We start from the raw sequence: 21,454 nt of genomic DNA on the forward strand, positions 1-21,454 counted from the left end.
TAATGAGAAGTCAAACTGCTAGCCGTACATTACTGTACAGTTCCCTTGAGAAACAACATTCTCCATAAGCAACATGATTGGCACGCAGTCCCAAAACCTGGAAAAATACAACACATTGCTCGAAGAAAGCAGTAAAGGAGCCAGTGAGTCTGCAATCAATGGCTATTCCTGTTCCCAACGTCACCAGTCAGCTTCAGTTAGGGTGGCACAACATGTTTGAGTTTTCACTCAGCCGGTAGCCACTTTCACTTCAAGAGCTCAGATTCCAGTCGTGTGCCTACGTGCTAGATTTCATGCTCTTTAGTTCAGTCTTTTCCCCAGCAAAATAGAAATGCAGTTTTGCCAAATACATACAGAAACTCTTGTAGTGTGCCTCACTGATGGAGGGGAGCACTGACACAAGGGTGGAGCACCATAATGTTGCTATGGCAATAGTGCAGTTCTATTCAGCTAAAAGTAGTAAAAATTATTTGGAGGAGGGCCGGTGTGGTGTCAGGAGGTGACTGGCTATATTACCCACGAGTTAAGCTTACTTTCTTATGAAAGGACAACTGGATTCCTTTTTTTTTCTTTTAAAAGATTTATTTATTATTATATCTAAGCACACTATAGCTGTCTCAGACACATCAGAAGAGAGCGTCAGATCTCATTAGGGATGGTTGTGAGCCACCATATGGTTGGGCTTTGAACCCAGGATCTTCGGAAGAGCAGTCTTAACCGCTAAGAACTCTTAACCACTGAGCCATCTCTGAAGCCCTTGGATGCCTTTTCTTAGCTCCCTCTGTAAAGCATCTTAAGAGGAACTGTTAGCAGCAAAGCCCCTTGGTAAGGAACTCAAGGGCACAGAGGACCTCTGCTTAAGAAGACTGCTCTTTCCCAGCACTCGGGAGGCAGAGGCAGGCAGATTTCTGAGTTCGAGGCCAGCCTTGTCTACAGAGTGAGTTCCAGGACAACCAGGGCTATACAGAGAAACCCAGTCTCGAAAAATCAAAAAGAAGAGGAGGAACAACAACAACAAAGCAAAACAAAATAAGACTGTTCTTGAGGCTGGAGAGATGGCTCAGCAATTAAGAGCACTGACTGTTCTTCCCAAGGTCCTAAGTTCAATTCCCAGCAACCACATGGTGGTCACTACCATCTGTAATGGGATCCAATGCCGCCTTCTGCTGTGTCTGAAGACAGCTACAGCGTACTCATATACATACATGTCTTCAAAAAAAAAAAGACTTCTTTACATATTCTGGCTGTTAACTCTTACCAATACGAGAAGGCTGTTCTCTCTGCATCACAGTGCTACAGAACATTGCACTCAGAGACCCATCAACACAAAGCCATATTTGGTTCCAAGGATATTTGAGCAATGTGTTTTCAAGCAAACCTCAGAGAAGGTTACCTTCCAAGCCTAACTGCTTTATGGGATTAGTAACTGAGCTAAGGACTGAGGATATAGCCGAGATGGTAGAGAACTTGTCTACTAGACAAGTCCTGAGTTCCATCTTTTAGGTACCACATAAAACCGGACATGGTAGCAAATGATGCAATGCCAGAATCAGAAAAATCAAGGTCACCATCAGCTCCATAATGCAGACCATCCTGAAGTATCAGACAAAATAAACGTGAAGTGTTTCCTAACTTGGAGGGAGCTTGGTGCTACTGTTCACGTGATTTAGCTGCTGCCTTAGTCAGGGTTTCTATTCCTGCACAAACATGACCAAGAAGCAAGTCTGGGAGGAAAGGGTTTATTCAGCTCACACTTCCCACATTGCTGTTCATCACCAAAGGAAGTCAGGACTGGAACTCAAGCAGCTGAGAAAGCAGGAGCTGATGCAGCGACCACAGAGGAATATTTCTTACTGGCTTGCTTCCCCTGGCTTGCTCAGCCTGCTGTCTTCTAGAACCCAAGACTACCAGCCCAGGGATGGCACCAACCAAAAGGGGCCCTCCCCCTTTGATCACTAATTGAGAAAATGCCTTACAGCTGGGTCTCATGGAGGCACTTTCCCAAAGCTCCTTTCTCTGTGGTAATACCAGCCTGTGTTAATTGACACACAAAACCAGTCAGTACAGCCCCAGTCCTGAAAACCTGATTTAATTCAACAGGTACTGTTTCCCCTACTTGTCGGCTCTACTAAGCTGCTTTCAGCTGGCATTTTCTTTGCAACAGTATTATTTTCAGAGAGTTCCAATTTTTTTCTTTTTATTGAGGAAGGGGGAAAGAGAATAGAGCTTTAAAAAAAAAGTTCTTAATATCTATCAACATTGGGCTGGAGAGATGGCTCAGCAGTTAAGAGCACTGACTGCTCTTCCAGAGGTCCTGAGTTCCAATCCCAGCAACCAGATGGTGGCTCACAACCATCTGTAATGAGATCTGACTCCCTCTTCTGGTGTGTCTGAAGACATAGTGTATTTATATATAATAAGTAAATAAATCTTTAAAAAAAAATTCTACCAACATGGCCAAGGGTATCAGTAGCAAAAGGCCCACCACCAGCTGAGTTAGGCATGCATTACCTAACAGAAACCAGTCAGCGAGACATGGGAAGTGTACCATTGTGGCACTGCAAGACCTAATCTCCAGGACACACAAACCATAGGATTTGAGAGCAGAACCCCAAAGTGACATCGACCACCTCAGCAGTCTTCTAATGGAATCTCCTCAGAGAAGTGATCGCCTGACTCCCAAGACTCCATCAGCCAATATTTTCCCAGACACTTAACTGCACATTTACCCCACCATAAACATAGAAACGCACCGTAGGCTTCGTAAGAATCTTGGAGCTCCCCATGTCCATAGTCATAATACTCTGACTCCCTGAAAATACAAAAACAAAACAGTAAAGGCTTTTTTTGTTACCATTCTTTCAATAGTCCACATCTCGGACAGTTTATTATCTATAAAATAGGGATAAATATATATTCTGCTCCATTCCTAACCCCAATAGTTAAAAAATGTATAAATCATGTATTTACCAAAAAGCCTAATTAAGTATAGCAAGGGGGGAAAACAATAAACATGTATCATACAATTTAATGTGGAAAAATAACAACCTAAATTGTGATTCTTAAAATATGATCATGTATGTAAAATTCATACAGCTCATCAGAGGAGAAGAGGAAAAGGTCGTTTTGTCCCTATCACAAATGTCTGAGATTCTTTTCCAAGCAATCATAGGCAAGACACATATATACACAAAATCAAAGCTGTATTTTAAGACAAAACAAAACAAAAAAACAAAACCTAGGTTAAGCTTCTACCTCATCTCCCGTGTGGGTGAGGTGGGTGGTGATCTGATTTGTCAGGAGATAAAGCCTCCTGCATGCCAAGATGTTCTTGAACTCTTGATCCCATGCTAAGATGAAATGCAGGACTTCATGCATGCTGGGGCAGCATCTACCAACTGCCCCACTTCCTTCTAGACCTGAGTGACATTTCTTAATAAAAATGATTTAATGGTATTTTTCTCTGATTCTTTGTAGCTCGAGAACTGTTCATCAACTAGCTTCAAAACCTCAATTAACATAAAATCCAGTTATCCAAATTCCCAGACCCACAAATATGCCTGCAAGTCATCAAAAGCATAGGGAATACTTTTAATAAGTTAAGTTACACTATTCCTTAGGTTAGAGTTTAGCCAAATCTTTATTCTCTGCAACTTCATGCACCACCCATTTGGGACACTATACAGACATGACTTCTTGCCTGACTCACCCTTGACTCTGGCTGTAATAGCCTTCATAGCCTTCGTAACTCTGTTCTGCGTATGTATCATCATATCCCTGGAACAATAAAGAAGAAGGTCAGAAAAGCATAAACAGGAGAATCACAGCCACAGGGCCGTGGGCTTGTGCATGAACAGGCTACGGAAAATTCTCAAAAATACTAATAACCCCTGTGGAGTGAATACAAAACCCAAAAGGTTGTTTTAATATTACAATCTTAGTAAACGTCTGTATGTTGAACCCACAACTTCTTTTTTTTTTTGTTTTTGTTTTTGTTTTTTAAGACAAGGCTTCTCTGTATAGCCCTGGCTGTCCTGGAACTCACTCTGTAGACCAGGCTGGCCTGAAACTCAGAAATTCGCCTGCCTCTGCCTCCCAAGTGCCTCCCATGCCCAGCAAACCACAACTTTCTTATTTAGCTTATTCAGACATAGTAATAATGCCTAAAATAGTACAAAAATCATCTCATAGTTCAAAAATCAACTGACTAAGAATGCAGATTCCAAATTTTCTAGTTACATGCAAGGGTAAGACTCTTATCACTCAACTTCTCTGGCAACCTAGGTATGGAAGAAAAGGTGCATTGTTCAAACAATTCTTACATAATCTTCGTATGTTTCTGGTGCAGGTGTGGGAGGCAAAGGTATTCTCTGAATCCCAGCTGTCCGAGCTCTTGGTGTTGGAGCACCCCTCACAGTAGGTGGGGGTGGCACTCCTCGAGTCACAGTGGCACCTCTGGTGATGGAGCCTCTCACTGGGGTTCCACGAACCAAAGCTCCTCTAGGTGGTCCAACACCACGTCCTCTATAAAAAGAAAATTTACATTAATTTGAGAATTTAATAATTAGTCCACATTCATACTAAGGATTGTTCATAAATTCTGGAGGTAGAATGATTTTACATTTTACAACTTATTTACTTACTTACTTGAGACAAAGCCTCCTGTGTAGCTCTGGAACTCATACAAATAAATCCACCCGCCACTGCCTCTACTAGGTATTAAAATTAAAGCTGTGTGCTACCAAATCCAGTTAACCTTAAAGTTCTTCCCACTACCCCCAAGACAGGGTTTCTGTGTGGAACTCACTCTGCTGGCCACAAACTCAGAGATCCTCCTGTTTCTGCCTCCTGAGTGCTGGGATTGAAGGCATGTGCCAGTATATATGCACACTTGAGTATTTTTATTCTAAGTGTATGGATATTTTGCATGCAGACATGTCTATGTAACACTCTGTGCCCACAAAGGCCAGAAGAAGGTGTCAACAAGAGAGTGTTGGGTCCTCGAGTTAGAGATGTGTGTGAGCCACCATGTGGTTGCCGGGAATTGAACTGATATCCTCTGAAAGAGCAGTCAGTGCTCTTAACCACTGAGCCATGTCTCCAGCCCCTAATTTTAATTCCTTAAAGGATGGCTCTGTAGCCACACTTGGTAAGTCAGAGCTTGCATCTCTTGCTTGTCCTTTTTTACTTTTCCTTTCTGTTTTTGACAAGGTTTCACATAATCCAGTCTGGTCTTGAACCCAGTACGAAACCGAGGATGACCTTGTACTTCTGCCTTCACTTCCTAGGTGCTGGGATTATAATTGTGTCACCATACCCTGGCGTTTGCATAGTGCTAAGATCAAACCCAGAGATACATGCATGCAAGGCTAACACTCTATTAACTGTGGCACATCTCTAACTCTAAAACTGACTTCAAAATAATAATATACATTTAAGGACCTAAACCAGAAGATTCTCTGGGCTCAATCGTGGATCACAGCACCTCAGACAGGTCTACTTTCTGAATAAATATTAACCACAATGAATTTTAATTCTAAGAGCATATCATATAGTCAAGCTTGATGATGGCCTATGACTTCAATCACAGCACTTGGGAGACAGAAGCAGGTGGATCTCTTTTGAGTTTCAGATGGGCTTCATCTACGTAGCAGGGCTACATAGTGATTAATATCTACTTTGGTTTTTTTGAGACAGGGGTGATTAATATTCTTTTTTATTTTTTAAGATTTATTTATTATATGTAAGTACACTGTAGCTGTCTTCAGACACACCAGAAGAGGGCATCAGATCCCATTACAGATTGTTGTGAGCCACCATGTGGCTACTGGGATTTGAACTTAGGACCTCTGGAAGAGCAGTTGGTGCTCTTAATCTCTGAGCCATATCGCCAGCCCAACATTCTTTTTAAAAAAAAGAAAAAAGGCAACTGGGGATGAATGAGATGGCTTAGTAGGTAAACACACCAGCTGAGTAAGACTGACATTCTGAGTTCAATCCCCAAGACCAACATGATAGGATTCCTACTACTTTGTCATTTAACTAACATATCCATGCTCACACACTCTCCCCCCACATACACACACACACCACCACCACCACCACCACCCACAAATGGATGGATGAATAGATATGTGATTTTTTTTTTAAATGCTAGGACTTCCCAAATTAAAAGCCCCAAAGTTTCAGCAGGACTGCAGCACCTGACTCTGGTCAGACTGCTAAGATCGAGAGCTCCATACCTGATGTACTTCTAAACCCTAACCCTCCTCAGTCAGTCAAATCTGTATTTATTTCCTTTTCAACTATTGTTACCTGGGAACAGGTGGAGGAGGAGGGGCAGCTCCTCGTCCTCTCACAGATACCCCACGACCACGAGAGGGTTCAGGTACTCCGTTCAAGTAGGACAATTCTAGAAACTGCTCCTGACAGATATCATCCATCATATCCTGGGAATTAAAGACAACAAAGAATACGTGTAACATCTGCTCCTCCTCCTAAAAGTCACAAGGCCCACCAAGCCTTGGATCTTAAGAAGAGTCTTGAAGCTGGCAATAATGGCACAGATCTTGATCCCAGCACTCCTGGATGTAGACACAAGCGGATCTCTATGACACAGAGGCCAGCCTAGTCTCTGGTTTTGAGTTCTAGGACAGCTAGAACTACACAGTGAGATGAGACCCTATCTCAAAATATCACTCCCAAAAACAGTAGCCTTGAAAGCCTAGATAAAGTCGCAAGTCAAAATTCTTTGATGTCCAATTACACTATCAGTTCTTTGAGGAAAATCTTGGCAGCAGACCCTTACTAATAAATATAGTTCTTCAGAAAGAAGTTCCTGCCTAACTCTCCCTTGATCAATTTCTTCCTCTACACACAAAACTTACTCAAGAAGCCGGGCAGTGGTGGCACACACCTTTAATCCCAGCACTTTGGAGGCAGGGGCAGGTGGATTTCTGAGTTCCAGGCCATCCTGGCCTACAGAGTGAGTTCCAGGACAGCCAGGGCTATACAAAGAAACCCTGTCTTAAAAACAAAACAAAACAAAACAAAACACAACACAATACAACCAAAAAACCCCAAACAAACCACTTACTCAAGAAAAGCCAAACAACCTATAACTCACTGCCTGGATTAGTCTCAAATACATTCTTTGCAAACATTTCCTTTTCCTAGACTAGAAGACACTACCATTAATGAAGTTCTATATATTGGTTGCTATATAAACAAGCTTTGTATGGATTTTTCAGTTTAACTGTCAAAATAACCCTGCCAAGATCTCATTGTACAATAGTGAACTCTGCTCCTTACAAGACATGCTAAGGCCAGGAGTAAAGCTAGGTGGTAGAATATATCCCTAGTCTACACACAAAGCCCCGAGTAAAATTCTCAATGTGGCCACAAAGGGCAAAGGGGAAGATCCTCTTTTCTGTTGTTGCCAAGCCATACCTCTTTCCCAAATACCATGTTGTTCTCACCGTCCAGGTATTAAATACCATTTTATGTTTGTTTTTCTCATAGTTGAGATCTTTAAGAGCCATTGTGCATGCATGTATATGCCACAGCAGGTGTGTGGACATCAGAAGACAACTCGTAGAGTGCCTTTCCATCTTCACATGAGCTGTGAGGCTTGAACCCAGTAATCCTGCTTCTGTGTCAAATGCTTTCTACTCTACATACAGAGAACATAAAATCCTCCCATTTCCCACAAGAAACATTCAACCTTAAACCAGATGAACTGTTATATATTTTGAACACTACTTTAAGAATGACATAATTAGGGCTGGAGAGACGGCTCAGCAGTTAAGAGCAACGACTGTTCTTCCAGAGGTCCTGAGTTCAATTCCCAGCAACCACATGGTGGCTCATAACCATCTGTAATGGGATCTGATGCCCTCTTCTGGTATGTCTGAAAGCTATAGTGTACTCATATAAATAAAATAAATAAATCTTTAAAAAAAAGAAAAGAAAAAAAAAGAATGACATAATTAGAGCAATGTCCCTGGCAACTCTCCACTTTCCTTGACCTTACATATCATTGCTATTTCAATTAGATAGTTAAGTACGAATGCCCAACTCATTCCTCAGGAGTCTCCAACTGTCACATTTGTCAATTAAGATAAACTTCAGTCTACTATAAAGTATGTTGTACATATAAATTAATTTTGAGGGGCTGGAGACATAGCTTAGTAGGTAGAGTGCTTGCCTAACATGCATAAACAAGCCCAGGGTTGGATACAGAACACACAAAATCAAATGTAGCAGAGCAAGCCTTTAATAATACCAATCGAGAGGCATAAAGATCAATGAAGTCAAGGGCACCCTCTGTTACTCAGCAAATTCAAGGCAAGCCTGGGCAACAATAAAGGTTCTCAACAAAACAAAAACCAGGGTTTATTTAAACTGGAGTCGCAGCCTCCAGAAACCTCATTATGTATTTGGAAAAAATCCAAAGCTGGAGGGAGGGGGATTCCCAAACATTAAAGAACAGTTCAGATAACTGATATTTTACCTGTTCCATAATCAGGTGACTCTTAAGAATTATATACCATTTTCTAAGCATGATTAAAGATTAATCAGAGCACTTAGGAGACAGAGGCAAACAGAGCTCTGCAAGCTGGAGACCAGCCTAGTCTACACAATGAGTTCTAGGCCTGGCAGAGATACACAATGAGACCCTATATCGAATAAAGAAAACAAAAACCAACAACAAAAAACAACAAAGAAAATTATATGCCATCAATAGTCAAGCCTGTGACATACACCTCTTCTAAATCAGACTCTGAATAAACAAATCTCCACCAGAAGAGCCCTTCAGTATGCCTCATTAGAAATTAACTCATTAACACTGGATGTTGTCAGCTTCTGGTGGTTAACTCTACATTTAAGAGTCTAGGACACAGACTTCTTAACTGCAGACTTACCTTAGTCATTTTCCTAATACCATCTCCTGATTGCACAGTAATACCAGAATAGTGAACTGAATGAAGACCTTATTAAATCTGTTAAGCAAACTGTTAACACATCAGGGACTCAAGAGACTGACAACAAATAGCAGTATACATTAATGAAGCCACATCAGATGAGGAGGCCTTGGAGACAAGTGCTTTGAGAATGAGGTCTAAGTAGTGGAAAACCTTGGCACACTGAACAAAAGCACAGACCTAGTCAAGAACCATAGCCTTTCCAATAATACACTCTCACTTTCTCCCTTGCTTAACCGATAAAGAATGTGCATTTTCTTACTGGTACTAGGAACTTCTTGACTTCTTCCATAGCATGGGCCATAAGAGCATAAGCTTCACACGGGGGTCCAAAGACTTCAATGAAGACATGCAGATCCATATTTAAATGGGCATATTTGGGGTCTCCACCCTTGCGCAACTCTTCCTCCTATGGGAAAATACAAAGAAACAACTCATATACAGACTAAAAGAAAACAGTATCTTTACCTGTAGGTCAAAGGGAAAGCAAGAAATATCTTTAAAAACAAAAACAAAAAAACCTTAAGGGAAGTAAAGCAAGTCCTAGAACTAGGACTACCTGCTAAAACTATAATTGATATAGTGATTTAACTATGTTTAGCCAATGTGAAGTGGCACTATTAGGCCTTGTTGGAATAGGTATGACCTTCTAAGAGGAAGTGTGTCACTGTGTACATGGGCTTTGAGGGATCCTAGTGCTCAGCTCCCAGATGGTTATGAGCCACCATGTGGTTGCTGGGAATTGAACTCAGGACCTCTGGAAGAGCAGTCGGTGCTCCTCCCAGTGTAGAACAGAGCCTCCTCCTTTTGGCTGCCCTCAGATCAAAATGTAGAACTCTCAGTTCCTTCTCCAGTACATGTCTGTCTGCACACTGCAATGCTTCCCACCATGTAATGGACTGAGCTGAAACTGTAAGCAGCCCCAATTAAATGTTTTCTTTTATAAGAGTTGCCTTGGTCACAGGAATAACATCCTAACTAAGCCACTTGGTTAACTGTTTTCTTAAGCCGCTTGAGCATTCACTGCAGTAAATGAAAACTTAATTTTAGAATCTACTCAGGCAACAGTTGTCTGCTCAGTGTTTAGAGTATGCATGCACGTATGCATTTAGGCCAAACACTAGGCTTTAATCCGTTAGTACTCTTTATCACCACTGGCCCTGCTCAAGTGCTTTTACCATCCAGAGTTCCAAGGGAGGGACAAAGTCAAGATAGACAAAAAAAAAAAAATCTCTTAGAAATCTCATTATGCTGGGGAGTGGTGGCACACGCCTTTAATCCCAGTCTAAAAGTTAGGCCCTCAAAAAACAAATTTCTAGATTTATCAGGTTAAGTCTTATCTAAAAAGCTGACCCTAGCAGGGAAAACCATTATGTGTATTAGAAGTTTCTTGTCTATTAACTACAAACTGTGTAGGGTGCTATGGAATGGAAAATAAAAAAATAAAAACCCTTAAATAGGTTTTGTCAGGATAAGTCACGTCTACTTTTGGAATCTATCGTCCTATTAGGTCTCACATTCCTGTTGGCTAGACAGCAAATGATGTAACCCCCCAAACTCACCAACACTGAACACCACTGGCCTCATTATTTCCTGTCACTGGTAAACATCTTTGATATGGTTAAGTTTAGTATACTCATTTCTCATTTCAACTTTTCAGAGGTAAGCTTACCAAAGCTAACAATGCTACTTAATTGTATCATGATATAGCCTACAAACAAACAAAAAACAGAAACAAAAACAAAAACGCTGGAGGGATAGCTGAATGGTATAGAGCACTGGCTGTTCTTCCAGGTCCTGAGTTCAATTCCCAGCAGCACCCACCTGGTGGCTCCTAATTGTCTATAACTGTAGTCCTATGGGATCTGATGCCCTCTTCTGGTGTGTAGATGTACAAGCATACAAGACAACCATAAACATAAACACATTGTTTAAAAAGGTGGTGGTGGTGGGAATCATTAGGACGTTTCTAGGCTTTCTAACACTGCCAATGAGTACTTCCATGCAATGAAAGCTTATAGCAGTCATATTTTGTATGCTGGAGGGATGGAGCACAGTGGTACATGTTTTTAATCCTAGCATGTGGGTGGCAGAGGCAGGCAGATCTTTGTTTGATACCATCCTGGTCTATACAGTAAGTTCCAAGTCAGACAAAGCTACACAGTGAGATTATCTCCCAAACAAACCTCTAGATGTCTGCTTGCATAAGCTAGAAGGCATTAGGGTTCTATTTGAACGTACCTTGGCTTTGTCTCTCATTGAACCCTTCCCCAAGACAGAGATCTTTGCACCAGTCTCTTCCTGGAGTCTTTTGATTGTATTTCCTTGTGGTCCAAGAATCTTCCCCACAAAATTGAACTGTCAGAAAATTAAAAACAGAATTCTAGTACACATGTCTCAATAAAAATTTAAATATATATAACATGCCATCTGATCTTCAACAACCCTATAAAGTAGGAATCTTTGTATTATGAGATCCCAATTTGACTCAAGATATATTACACCTATTATTTAATAATAATTAGCAGCCAGGCATAGTGGCGCACGCCTTTAATCCCAGCACTCAGGAGGCAGAGGCAGGCGGATTTCTGAGTTCGAGGCCAGCCTGGTCTACAGAGTGAGTTCCAGGACAGCCAGGGCTATACAGAGAAACCCTTTCTCGAAAAAACAAAATAAATAAATAATAAACAATAATAATTAGTGATTAGCCTTAAGTTATATAACTAGAAGTGGTAGTTCTGAGACCTGAATTTGGATTTCCTGATAAAGTCGGGTAGTCTTTACACAACTTACTGCAACTATTAATACTGTGACATAAACATTTAACATGCGGCCAGGCAGTGGTGGCCCTCGAATTTAATCCCAGCACTAGGGAGATAAGAGTTCAAGGCCAGCCTGATCTACACAGTGAGTTCTAGGACAGCCAGGGCTACACAGAGAAACCCTGTCTAGAAAACCAAACAAAAATCAAAAAAACCCAACTATTTAACATGCATAAACTTTTATTAGTGATCAGACTCAGCCATCCTACTTCTGAGACAACAGAACAAATATACCTCATGGTAGCATGTAAGGTATACTAAAATCTAGCTTCTTTTCTTTAAAAAGGAAGGTGGTGAACATTTCTTTTAAAAATGTACATTTATTTATTTACAAGATGGGGTGAAGTACACCTGAACATGTACACAGTGGAGCACAGTCAGGCAGGCCGCAGAGGCGGTCAGGATGTTGATTCTCCTACCACGTGGGTTCCAGAAACAAATTTAGGTCTTCAGGCATGATGACAAGAACTCTTAACCACTGAGCATCTTTTGAGTCCAAAAGAATTTACTTTTTTTTTTCCATGTTTTTAGTTTTTGGGGTTTTTTGGTTTTTTGTTTGTTTGTTTTTGGGGGGGGGGGGTTGAGACAGGGTTTCTCTGTGTAGCCCTGGCTGTCCTAGAACTCACTCTGTAGACCAGGCTGGCCTCGAACTCAGAAATCCGCCTGCCTCTGCCTCCCAAGTGCTGGGATTAAAGGCATGCACCACCACGCCTGGCTCTGTTTTTGTTTTGTTTTGTTTTTTTTGGTTTATTGGTTTTGGTTTTTCTAGGATTTCTCTGTGTAGCCGAGGCTGTCCTTAAACTCATTCTGTAGACCAGATGGCCTCAAAATCAGAGTTCTAGGGGTTGGTGAGATGGCTTAGCAGTTAAGAGGGCTTACTGCTCTTCCGAAGGTCCTGAGTTCAAATCCCAGCAACCATCTGTAATGAAATCTGATGCCCTCTTCTGGAGTGTCTGAAGACAGCTAAGCTACAGTGCACTTATATATAATAAATAAATAAATAAATAAATAAATAAATAAATAAATAAATAAATAAATAAATATTTTTTTAAAATCCCATTTAATCCCAGCACTCGGGAGGCAGAGGCAGGCAGATTTCTGAGTTCGAGGCCAGCCTGGTCTATAGAGTGAGTTCCAGGACAGCCAGAGCTATACAGAGAAACCCTGTCTTGAGAAACCAAAACCAAAAGAAACAAAAAACAACAACAAAATCAGAGTTTTGCCTGCCTCTGCCTCCAAATTAAAGATACATGCCACCACTGCCTGGCAATAGCAACTTCTCTTTAAAAAAGCTAATTCTAAGAGGCTGGAGAGATGGCTCAGGGGTTAAGTAAGAACACTTGCTGCTTGCTCTACAAGAGGAACCAGGTTAGGCTCCTGGCCCCTACATGGTGGTTTATAACCATCTGTGCTTCCAGTTCCAATGGATGCTACGCCCTCTTCTGCCTTCCTCAGGAATTAATCACACATGTTGCACATACATAATACAAACAAAATATTCACATGTATTAAATAAAAATAAAATTAACTTCATCCGATTTGAAGATATGTGTTGTATTTTATTTTATTTAAATTCTAAGGCAGAGGCAGAAAAATGGCTCATGGTTAGCATTACTGGTTGTTTTTCAAAAGACTTGGGTTCTGTTCCCAGCACCCACATAACAATTTACGACCACCTATAGCCCCAGTTCCAGGGGCATCTAATACACTCTTCTGGCTTCCTTAAGCACAAGGCATGCACACAGTGCAATTATAATGCACATGCTGGCACTTATACATATATGTAAAATAAGATAAATTCAGGCTCAATCTTTTAATAAAGGGATCCAGAATTTTACTTTGGGCCTAGAACCTGAACAAAACATATGAAAAAGAAATTATTTTTGATTACTAAAAGTATGTTTCTTTCTTGTCTATAATTACGCTAATAAGTTATGGACTTTGCTATTTTAGCTCCCAGAAACAGGTACTTCAAGCCGCAGGAAGCTTTCTAGGCAGACGCATGCCATCCATGCCTTTCTTACAGCTCCAGCATTAGCTCAGGAGGGAGCCCACTGTACATTACCTTTGGATACTGCTTGACAGGTATCAGCACGCGTTCTTTCAGCTTCATGTTCTTATGAGAAAATAAATCCAAATAATTCTCCTCGTCATCTTTTTTTGACTCTCCCTTCTGAATCTTCTCAATTTCTGAATAAAAAAAAACAACAAAACAAAAAAAACAAAACCAGAACTTAAATCTCTGAACTTAGAAAGCCATCTAGCAAGACTGCTTAAAGCATTACTGTGAAGTACTGTAAAAAACCAAACAGTTCAGATGAAATGTGCTGATTTTAGATAAAGTGGATGAGGCCCCCAAAGCTGTAAGAGGTTGACATAGAACCTGAATTCGTTGTCCCACCCTAACCTGAAGTGTCTATACCATCCATTCACACTTCTTGCCTTATGAGTACATGCACACCTTTAACTCGGGCACTCAGGAAGCAGAAGCAGGCAGATCTCTGGTCTATAGATCAGCTTTCAGGATAGCCAAGGCTACAGAGAAACCCTATCTAGGAAAAACAACAAAAATCAAAACAAAGTATTATGTATGCATTTATCTAAGTTAATTCAGTAAAGTAGGAAAAAAGATTTTAAAAATTAGGGCAAATCAAAATGTTCAACAAGAAAAAAATACAAAGGGGACTAAGATGCCTCAGCCACTAGGAAGCCACACTGCCCTTGCAGAAATCTTGAGTTCGGTTCAGTACTCATGGTGGAGTGACTTTCAATCACCTCTACCGCTGCTCCAGGATCCAAAATAGCATCTGGACTCCATGGGCACTGACAAACACAAATAAAAATTAAAAACAAAACAAAACAAAACAAAATTTTTATAAAGGCTGGGCTGAGTACAGTGGCTGTTTCCAGCTAATTGTTCACAACTAATTACAGATTTTTTTTTGTTCCTTCTCCATTCCCACTGTTTCACCAGAACAGGTTGAGAGAAAGAAGCTTCCCAATAAAAACAGCGAGAATTACTGTTCAAGTGTGATAACAGACAGTCCCATTACCATTCTTACTATAGCCAATGGCTTTCTTTAATCTAGTTCCTAAGAGTTTGAATGAGTTCTTCCTCTCTCACATTAGTTATGGTCAACTTAGAAAGTTATTTAACTGTTCTGCAATATTTATAATAATATAATAAAATATTAGCAAAATTAACCTATAAAGAATAAGGTATCTGCCTGTGGTCCCATAACTCAGGAACCAATCAGGAGGATTGCAAAGTTTGAGGATGGCCTGAGATAAATGGGACCTTTTCTAAAATAACTAACAAACCAAAACCAAAACCCAACCACCTAAAAAAGACAAAACAACATGTATTCAAGATCAAAGTCTATTTCTCAGTATGTGGGTAATACATAATTACTATCTAAACCAAACAACGTCCAAAACGAGAAAATATAACACGATAATTTAAAAACAACAGGGAGGCTGGAGTGATTGACAGCCTTGTGGTTAAGAGCACTTGCCACTCTTGTAGAGGACCCACAAGGCTCATTTCTCAGCACCCACATGGCGGGCCACAACGATCTATTACTCCAGTTTGAAAAGCATCTAATGCTCTCTTCTGCCCTCCTCAGCCAAATAAACACATGCAAACACTCATAAATTTAAAGGAAAACTCTCATTTGAAGTCTGATCCAATAATGCTATACACAGTCTATACAATGACAAGCCTAGGCTTAAACATAAGCCCCTGAACCATCATAACCACCAAGGCCACAGAGATAACCATCAGAACTAACGTAATTAAACAGCTTCATCAAAGATGGGAACTCTTGATCCTCCTGCTTATGTCTCTCTTAACTACAGGGCTCCTCTGTATTTCTTAACTGAGATGTAGTTAGGCCCTTCTGTTCTTCAACTGGATTGCAAAACTAATGGTAGGAAGGTTTGTTTACATACAATATAATACACACATAATATAAATTTTGGGACTCTTTAGTAGAGCCAGGGAGATGTCTCAGTCATCTGCATTTGCTGCACAAAGACGACAATATGAATTCAAGCCCATCATCAGCACCAGCACCGTAAGCGAGGTGACACACGCTACCTATAATCCAGACTCTGCAGCCGTGGAGACGGGCATCCCTGCCTGGGCTTGCTGACCAGCAGTCTAAATCAGTGAGCTCTGGGTCCAGTCAAAGACAATCTCTTAAGAAAAAGGTAGCAAGTAAAATAACCAAAAAAGAAAAACCAGGGTGGAGAGGAACTGGGGAAAAGCCCAGACCCTGACCTTTACATACGTGCAGAGGAGTAGGAACAGCCAAGAAAGCAAGAGTACAAACAACCTGAGCCTTCAATAAGGGTCATCATCAATATTTACAAGTAGAAGAACTGAACATTTATTCAATATCATAACAAAAATTACCTAACTTTCCCTTAAAAACAACTCACTATACTTGCTAATATAATTGAGAATTTAAAAATTGCAGAGGTTAATTACTTTAGGTCACAAGCTGCTGAAGTACCAGAAAACAGACTAAAACATAAGCTTGGGGCTGGAGATGCGGTAAGAGCATTCACTGCTCTAGTCTAGAACACTGGTTCAGTTCCCAGGACCCACTTGGCAGCTCCCAACCATCCTCAACTGCAGTTCCAGGAGACCCAGGTGCTTCCTTCTGGCCTCCATGAGCACCCACCACACATACATACACATAGGCATTAACATTCATCTACATAAAATAAAAATAAATTAAAAATGACAAAACACTAGACATTTTCTAACTTCAAATCTCACATCTATCATGTGTTCTCTTGGAAGACAGAGGACACTTTAGCAATGAAATGCTGACTTTTATCAAGTTTTACAAACTACAATTTATGCCTGGTGAGGGGGCACAGTACTTGTGAAGCAAAGGCAGGCAGTCTATATAGTGAATTGCATGCCAGCTATGCATATAGTTTTTGCTCCTCTCAAAATAATTTGAAAGGCCGAGCAGTGGTGGTGCATGCCTGTAATTCCAGCACTTAGGAGGCAGAGACAGGAGGATTTCTGAGTTCGAGGTCAACCTGGTCTACAAAGTGAGTTCCAGGACAGCCAGGGCTATACAGAGAAACCCTGTCTCCAAAAACCAAAAAATAAAATAAAATAAAAATAACTTGAAAAGGAAGCTTCCCTTGGCTAACCCTAACCAAAGATGGTAGCACATGCCTGTGATCCTAGCACTCAAAAGGACTTCTGTGAGTTCAAAGCCAGCCTGAGCTACATCAAGAATTTGTCTAAAAAAAGAGGAAGCACAAACAACAACTAAAAAGATTGTCTTACCCTCAGGCGAAAGCACTTTCTTTCTAAACAACATTTCTAAGACTGACTCCCTCAAATGATGTTTGCCTGGGCCTCTGAAGACCTTGAATGTCCCAAGAGTCAAAGAAAGAAAAGGGAAGGAATAAACAACTCAGAGATGTGACCCATCTGTCTGAAGGCCTGGCAATTATAACCTTGCCTAGCTTATCGGGTTTCTTTGATGGGTCAGCAGTCTTGGATTATTCATTTTAGCCAATACTATCCCCATTTAGTGGGCAAAGAAACCCGAATTCAGAAATGTTATGGAATTGCTACCAAACTAATGCCAGAACAATTGCACCAACTCATTGTTTTTGACATAGTAAGTGGAATTGAGCTTATAGCTTTTTTTTAACCTTTACTAATTTTCCTCCCTTCTGTTCCCCTGTAAACTTCCAAAAATTAGGACTATTTAATGACTCTTGGAGCAAAGAAGAGGGCTGTTGTTTGCTTAAAGGGGGTCTCACCTAGGCAAAACACTCTTCCTGCCTCAGCCTCCAGAGGGCAAGAATAATGTTCTCTATCATTCATACTCAACTAGAACATACATTCTGAGGGGCAGACAGAACTGTGTCGACTCCTGGCTCTGCTCTAGCTATGAAGTGACCAGTTAATACATGATAAACTGGGGAATGCTATAAACCTCAGCACTTGGGAGGTAAGATGATCATAAATTGAAGACTAGGCTGAGCTATGAGACCCTGCCTCAAACCAACCCTCCTCCCACAGGGGAAGAAAAACACAAGAAGATAAAAAAGAAAAAGGAATGCACACAAAGGCTAATACTGGATAAGCCTGAGAAAAAGACTTAGTGGTTATGGCCTGCAATCTCAGGCCTCAGAAGGCTAGAGTAGGATTTCATGATCAAGCCTGAAAAATTTAGTGAGGTCTAGTCTCAAAAGTTAAATAGAGCTGGACGTGGTGGCACACCCCTTTAATCCCAGCACTCAGGAGGCAGAGGCAGGTGGATTTCTGAGTTTGAGGCCAGCCTGGTCTACAGAGTGAGTTCCAGGACAGCCAGGGCTACACAGAGAAACCCTGTCTCGAAAAACCAAAAAAAAAAAAAAAAACAACAAAAAGAAAGATCTTTTTTGTTGTTGTTGTTCTCTTTTTTTGCTAGAGCATCAAGACGAGCTTTGCAAGTATGATCCAAAAAATGAAATTAAGTCATTCTCTAGACTCTAGGTGCACTGGCTCAGACTTCTGACCATGGCATCCCTTCTCCTGTTATTAATTTCTAGAATTTTACAATCATCAAAATACATAACTGCAATCCTTGAAGAGAAAGGTCCTCTTTCATTTGAAAAGGAAGCCTCCTATATTAACCCTAAACCAAATATGGCTGCACATGACTGTGACCCTAACCTAGACAGAGGCCTTCGGTGTGACCAATGTCCCCAACTTGTGTATCATTTCCAGCCTTTACACCATTTTCTATTAGTGTCATGTTTTGGAAGGATAAGACAATGATCTCTGTGTAAATGAACCCTACCCCATGATATTTACTCCCCAAATTGTTCCCAGTGAGAACACCAAGCACATTAGGTTCTAGACCTTTTCTTTGGGGAGGGGGTGGGGCCATGGACCCCTTCAAGAATTTGAGAAAAGCTACAGGCTACCCCCACGCCAAATATAAAAAAGCCACAATGTGTTACATACATAACTGGCTGAAGAATAGAGAAAATGGCCCAGTGGTGGCGCCCGCCTTTAATCCCAGCCCTCAGGAGACAGAGGCAGGCTGATCTCGAGTTTGACATCAGCCTTGTCTACATAATGAGTTCTAGGACAGCCAGGGCTACATCGAAAAAGCCTATCTTCAAAAACAAAAAAGAAAGGAGAAAATGTGGATACCGGCTTCCCCAAAGTCTGAGTTTAGAATCCTTGTATAGGAACTCAATTCTCATAGATAAAATCCTCCTATTCTGACATATTTACCATGGCTTCCCAAATCCTTTCTTTAGGGAATGACTTTAAAAGAGAATTTTGCCTGGCGTGATGGCGCACGCCTTTAATCCCAGCACTCGGGAGGCAGAGGCAAGCGGATTTCTGAGTTCGAGGCCAGCCTGGTCTACAAAGTGAGTTCCAGAACAGCCAGGGCTACACAGAGAAACCCTGTCTCGAAAAACCAAAAAAAAAAAAAAAAAAAAAAAAAAAAAAAACCCAGCTGTGAGCCACCATATAAATGCAGACAATGGAACTTGGGTCCTTTGTAAGAGTGCTTACTTGTCCAGATGATACCTCTTCAGCCACACTTTGCCTGCTGTGTGTATGCTCATGTATGCCTGGTATTCAGAGAAACCAGAAGAGGGCATCAATCAGATCCTTTAGAACTATAGTTTACAGGCAGTTAAGAGCCAAAATGTAGATGCTGCAAACTACACCAGAGTCCCATGTAAAAACAGTAAATGCTGACCCATCTTTCTATCCCTATCTACCCTAGTTATAATAGGCTTAGTCATCATTTTCTTCCCTAACCATCAGTAACCCTACACCTGTTGTCCATTCTTACTGCTTTTTCCACCAAGAATGCTAGAGTCAATCAAAAGACTGAGAGCATTAAATCCACCATTTCAATGCCAGTGTAAGCTAAATAGCAAGATCTTGTCTCCAAAAAAATTATCACAGAGCACTGTAGCATACATGCCTTTTATCCCAGTTCTCAGAGGCAAAGGTAAGAGGATCTCTGTGACCATGAGACCAGACTGGTTTACAGTTAGTTCTTGGCTAGCTAGGGCTCCATTGGGAGGTCAAGCATTTTACCACTGAACTATACACAGCTCCTTTTTTACATTTTCATTTTAAAACAAGGTCTCACTAAATTCCAAGCTGGCCCTGTACTATAGTCTGTAGCTCTAGCACACCCTGAACTTGAGATTTATTTGTCTTGGCCTTCTGAGCACCTGGGATTACATGTAGGCCTGTACTAACAAGTCCAGTTTTGTTGCTGAGCTTTAAGGAATTTAAGTGTTCTGCTTTCAAATGAAATGTCAGTTTCACTCTGCTATCCAGAGTCGTTGCACCAATTATCAGCAATGTATGGAAACTCACTCTAATGCATGGTTTCAGTCCCACTTCTTGGTCTTCACCCTGCCCATTTGTCACATCTTCAATGTCTTCCTATTTGCTACTTTATATTCAACTTATCAAGGCAAATATCTTCCCTTAACCCCCCCCCAAGTCCCCCCAAAAGCACAGGCTCTTGAATATGGCAAACAAGCCTTCTACTTCAGAACTACATTCCAGGCCTTCAAGACAGAAAACAAAATCTAGTTGGAATCAGTTTACAAAATGCAAAACACAGGTTAAAAAAAAAAAAAAATCTTTGCCAGGCAGTGGTGGCACAGGCCTTTAACCCCAGCACTTGGGAGGCGGAGGCAGAGGCAGGCGGATTTCTGAGTTCGAGGCCAGCCTGGTCTACAGAGTGAGTTCCAGGACAGCCAGGGCTATACAGAGAAACCCTGTCTTGAAAAAAACAAAAACAAAAAAAAAAAGTCTAGCATGGGTAGGTAACTGTGTCTTTGCACATTTGCATTGTTTCGCTGCAGCTGAACATCAATTTGGCATACAGAAGTGTGTCTATGTTCAAATTCTACATTCCTTCTCAAAAATACATAGATATATACATACATATCACTACGCTCCTCAGAATTCTGTTTTTTTTTTTTAATCTTCCCATCAAGGTAAGGTTTAATAGAGTACAAAGCCAATCTGAGATGCACCTTCTAAGACAGAGGAAGACAATGGTGAGAAAGCAGACAGAAGATCACTACAAATGGTGGATCTGACAGTCTAACCATGATGCAGACACTCAACAGATACATAATTACAGCTGGACAAGGTGGCTAATCCCACACAAGAGACAAAGGTAGGTATATCTTTTTGAGTTTGAGGCCAGCCTAGTCTACACAATGAGTTCCAGGACAGGCAGCACTATGTAGAGAGACCCTGCCCCCCAACCCACAGTATGTGTGTAGATATATATCTATGAATGTATCTACATAGATACACACACACACACACAGTACCTAGCACACCAGATGATAGATACAAAATAAACTGGGGAAGGATCAGTGAGGGCTGTGTCATGGTAACAGAAATGGTGGGCTGGGTCTCATGAACCTTCATAGGGAGGGACAAGATTGCATAGAAAAGGCTAAGTGCTGGGCGCTGCTCTTCAGTGTTCTCTATCTCAGATTCGTCATCCTCACTTCCTTACTAGCACTCCAAACTTTCTCAGTCTTTTCTTTTTTTTTTTTTTTAAAGATTTATTTATTTATTATATGTAAGTACACTGTAGCTGTCTTCAGACACTCCAG

General features: G+C 41.0%; 1 protein-coding gene across 4 annotated transcripts in view; it reads right to left on the reverse strand.

Annotated features, from left to right (window-relative positions):
* The window catches only part of Khdrbs1 (KH domain containing, RNA binding, signal transduction associated 1), a 41,499-nt gene that overhangs the window by 13,950 nt on the left and 6,095 nt on the right, over positions 1-21,454 (reverse strand). For all 4 annotated transcript variants that reach the window (XR_376300.3, XR_001784112.2, NR_045036.1 and 1 more), the window contains exons 2-8: positions 13,872-13,996; positions 11,226-11,342; positions 9,247-9,393; positions 6,316-6,449; positions 4,323-4,524; positions 3,710-3,777; positions 2,754-2,812 (exon numbers count right to left, since the gene is read on the reverse strand). Coding sequence is in view for 1 of the 4 variants with exons in the window: in NM_011317.4 (NP_035447.3) it covers positions 2,754-2,812; positions 3,710-3,777; positions 4,323-4,524; positions 6,316-6,449; positions 9,247-9,393; positions 11,226-11,342; positions 13,872-13,996 (852 nt within the window). In the remaining 3 variants the exon portion in view is untranslated. The remainder of the gene's footprint in view (positions 1-2,753; positions 2,813-3,709; positions 3,778-4,322; positions 4,525-6,315; positions 6,450-9,246; positions 9,394-11,225; positions 11,343-13,871; positions 13,997-21,454) is intronic.

This window comes from Mus musculus, chromosome 4 (genome assembly GCF_000001635.26).
Source record: "Mus musculus strain C57BL/6J chromosome 4, GRCm38.p6 C57BL/6J".
Lineage (NCBI taxonomy): Eukaryota > Metazoa > Chordata > Mammalia > Rodentia > Muridae > Mus > Mus musculus.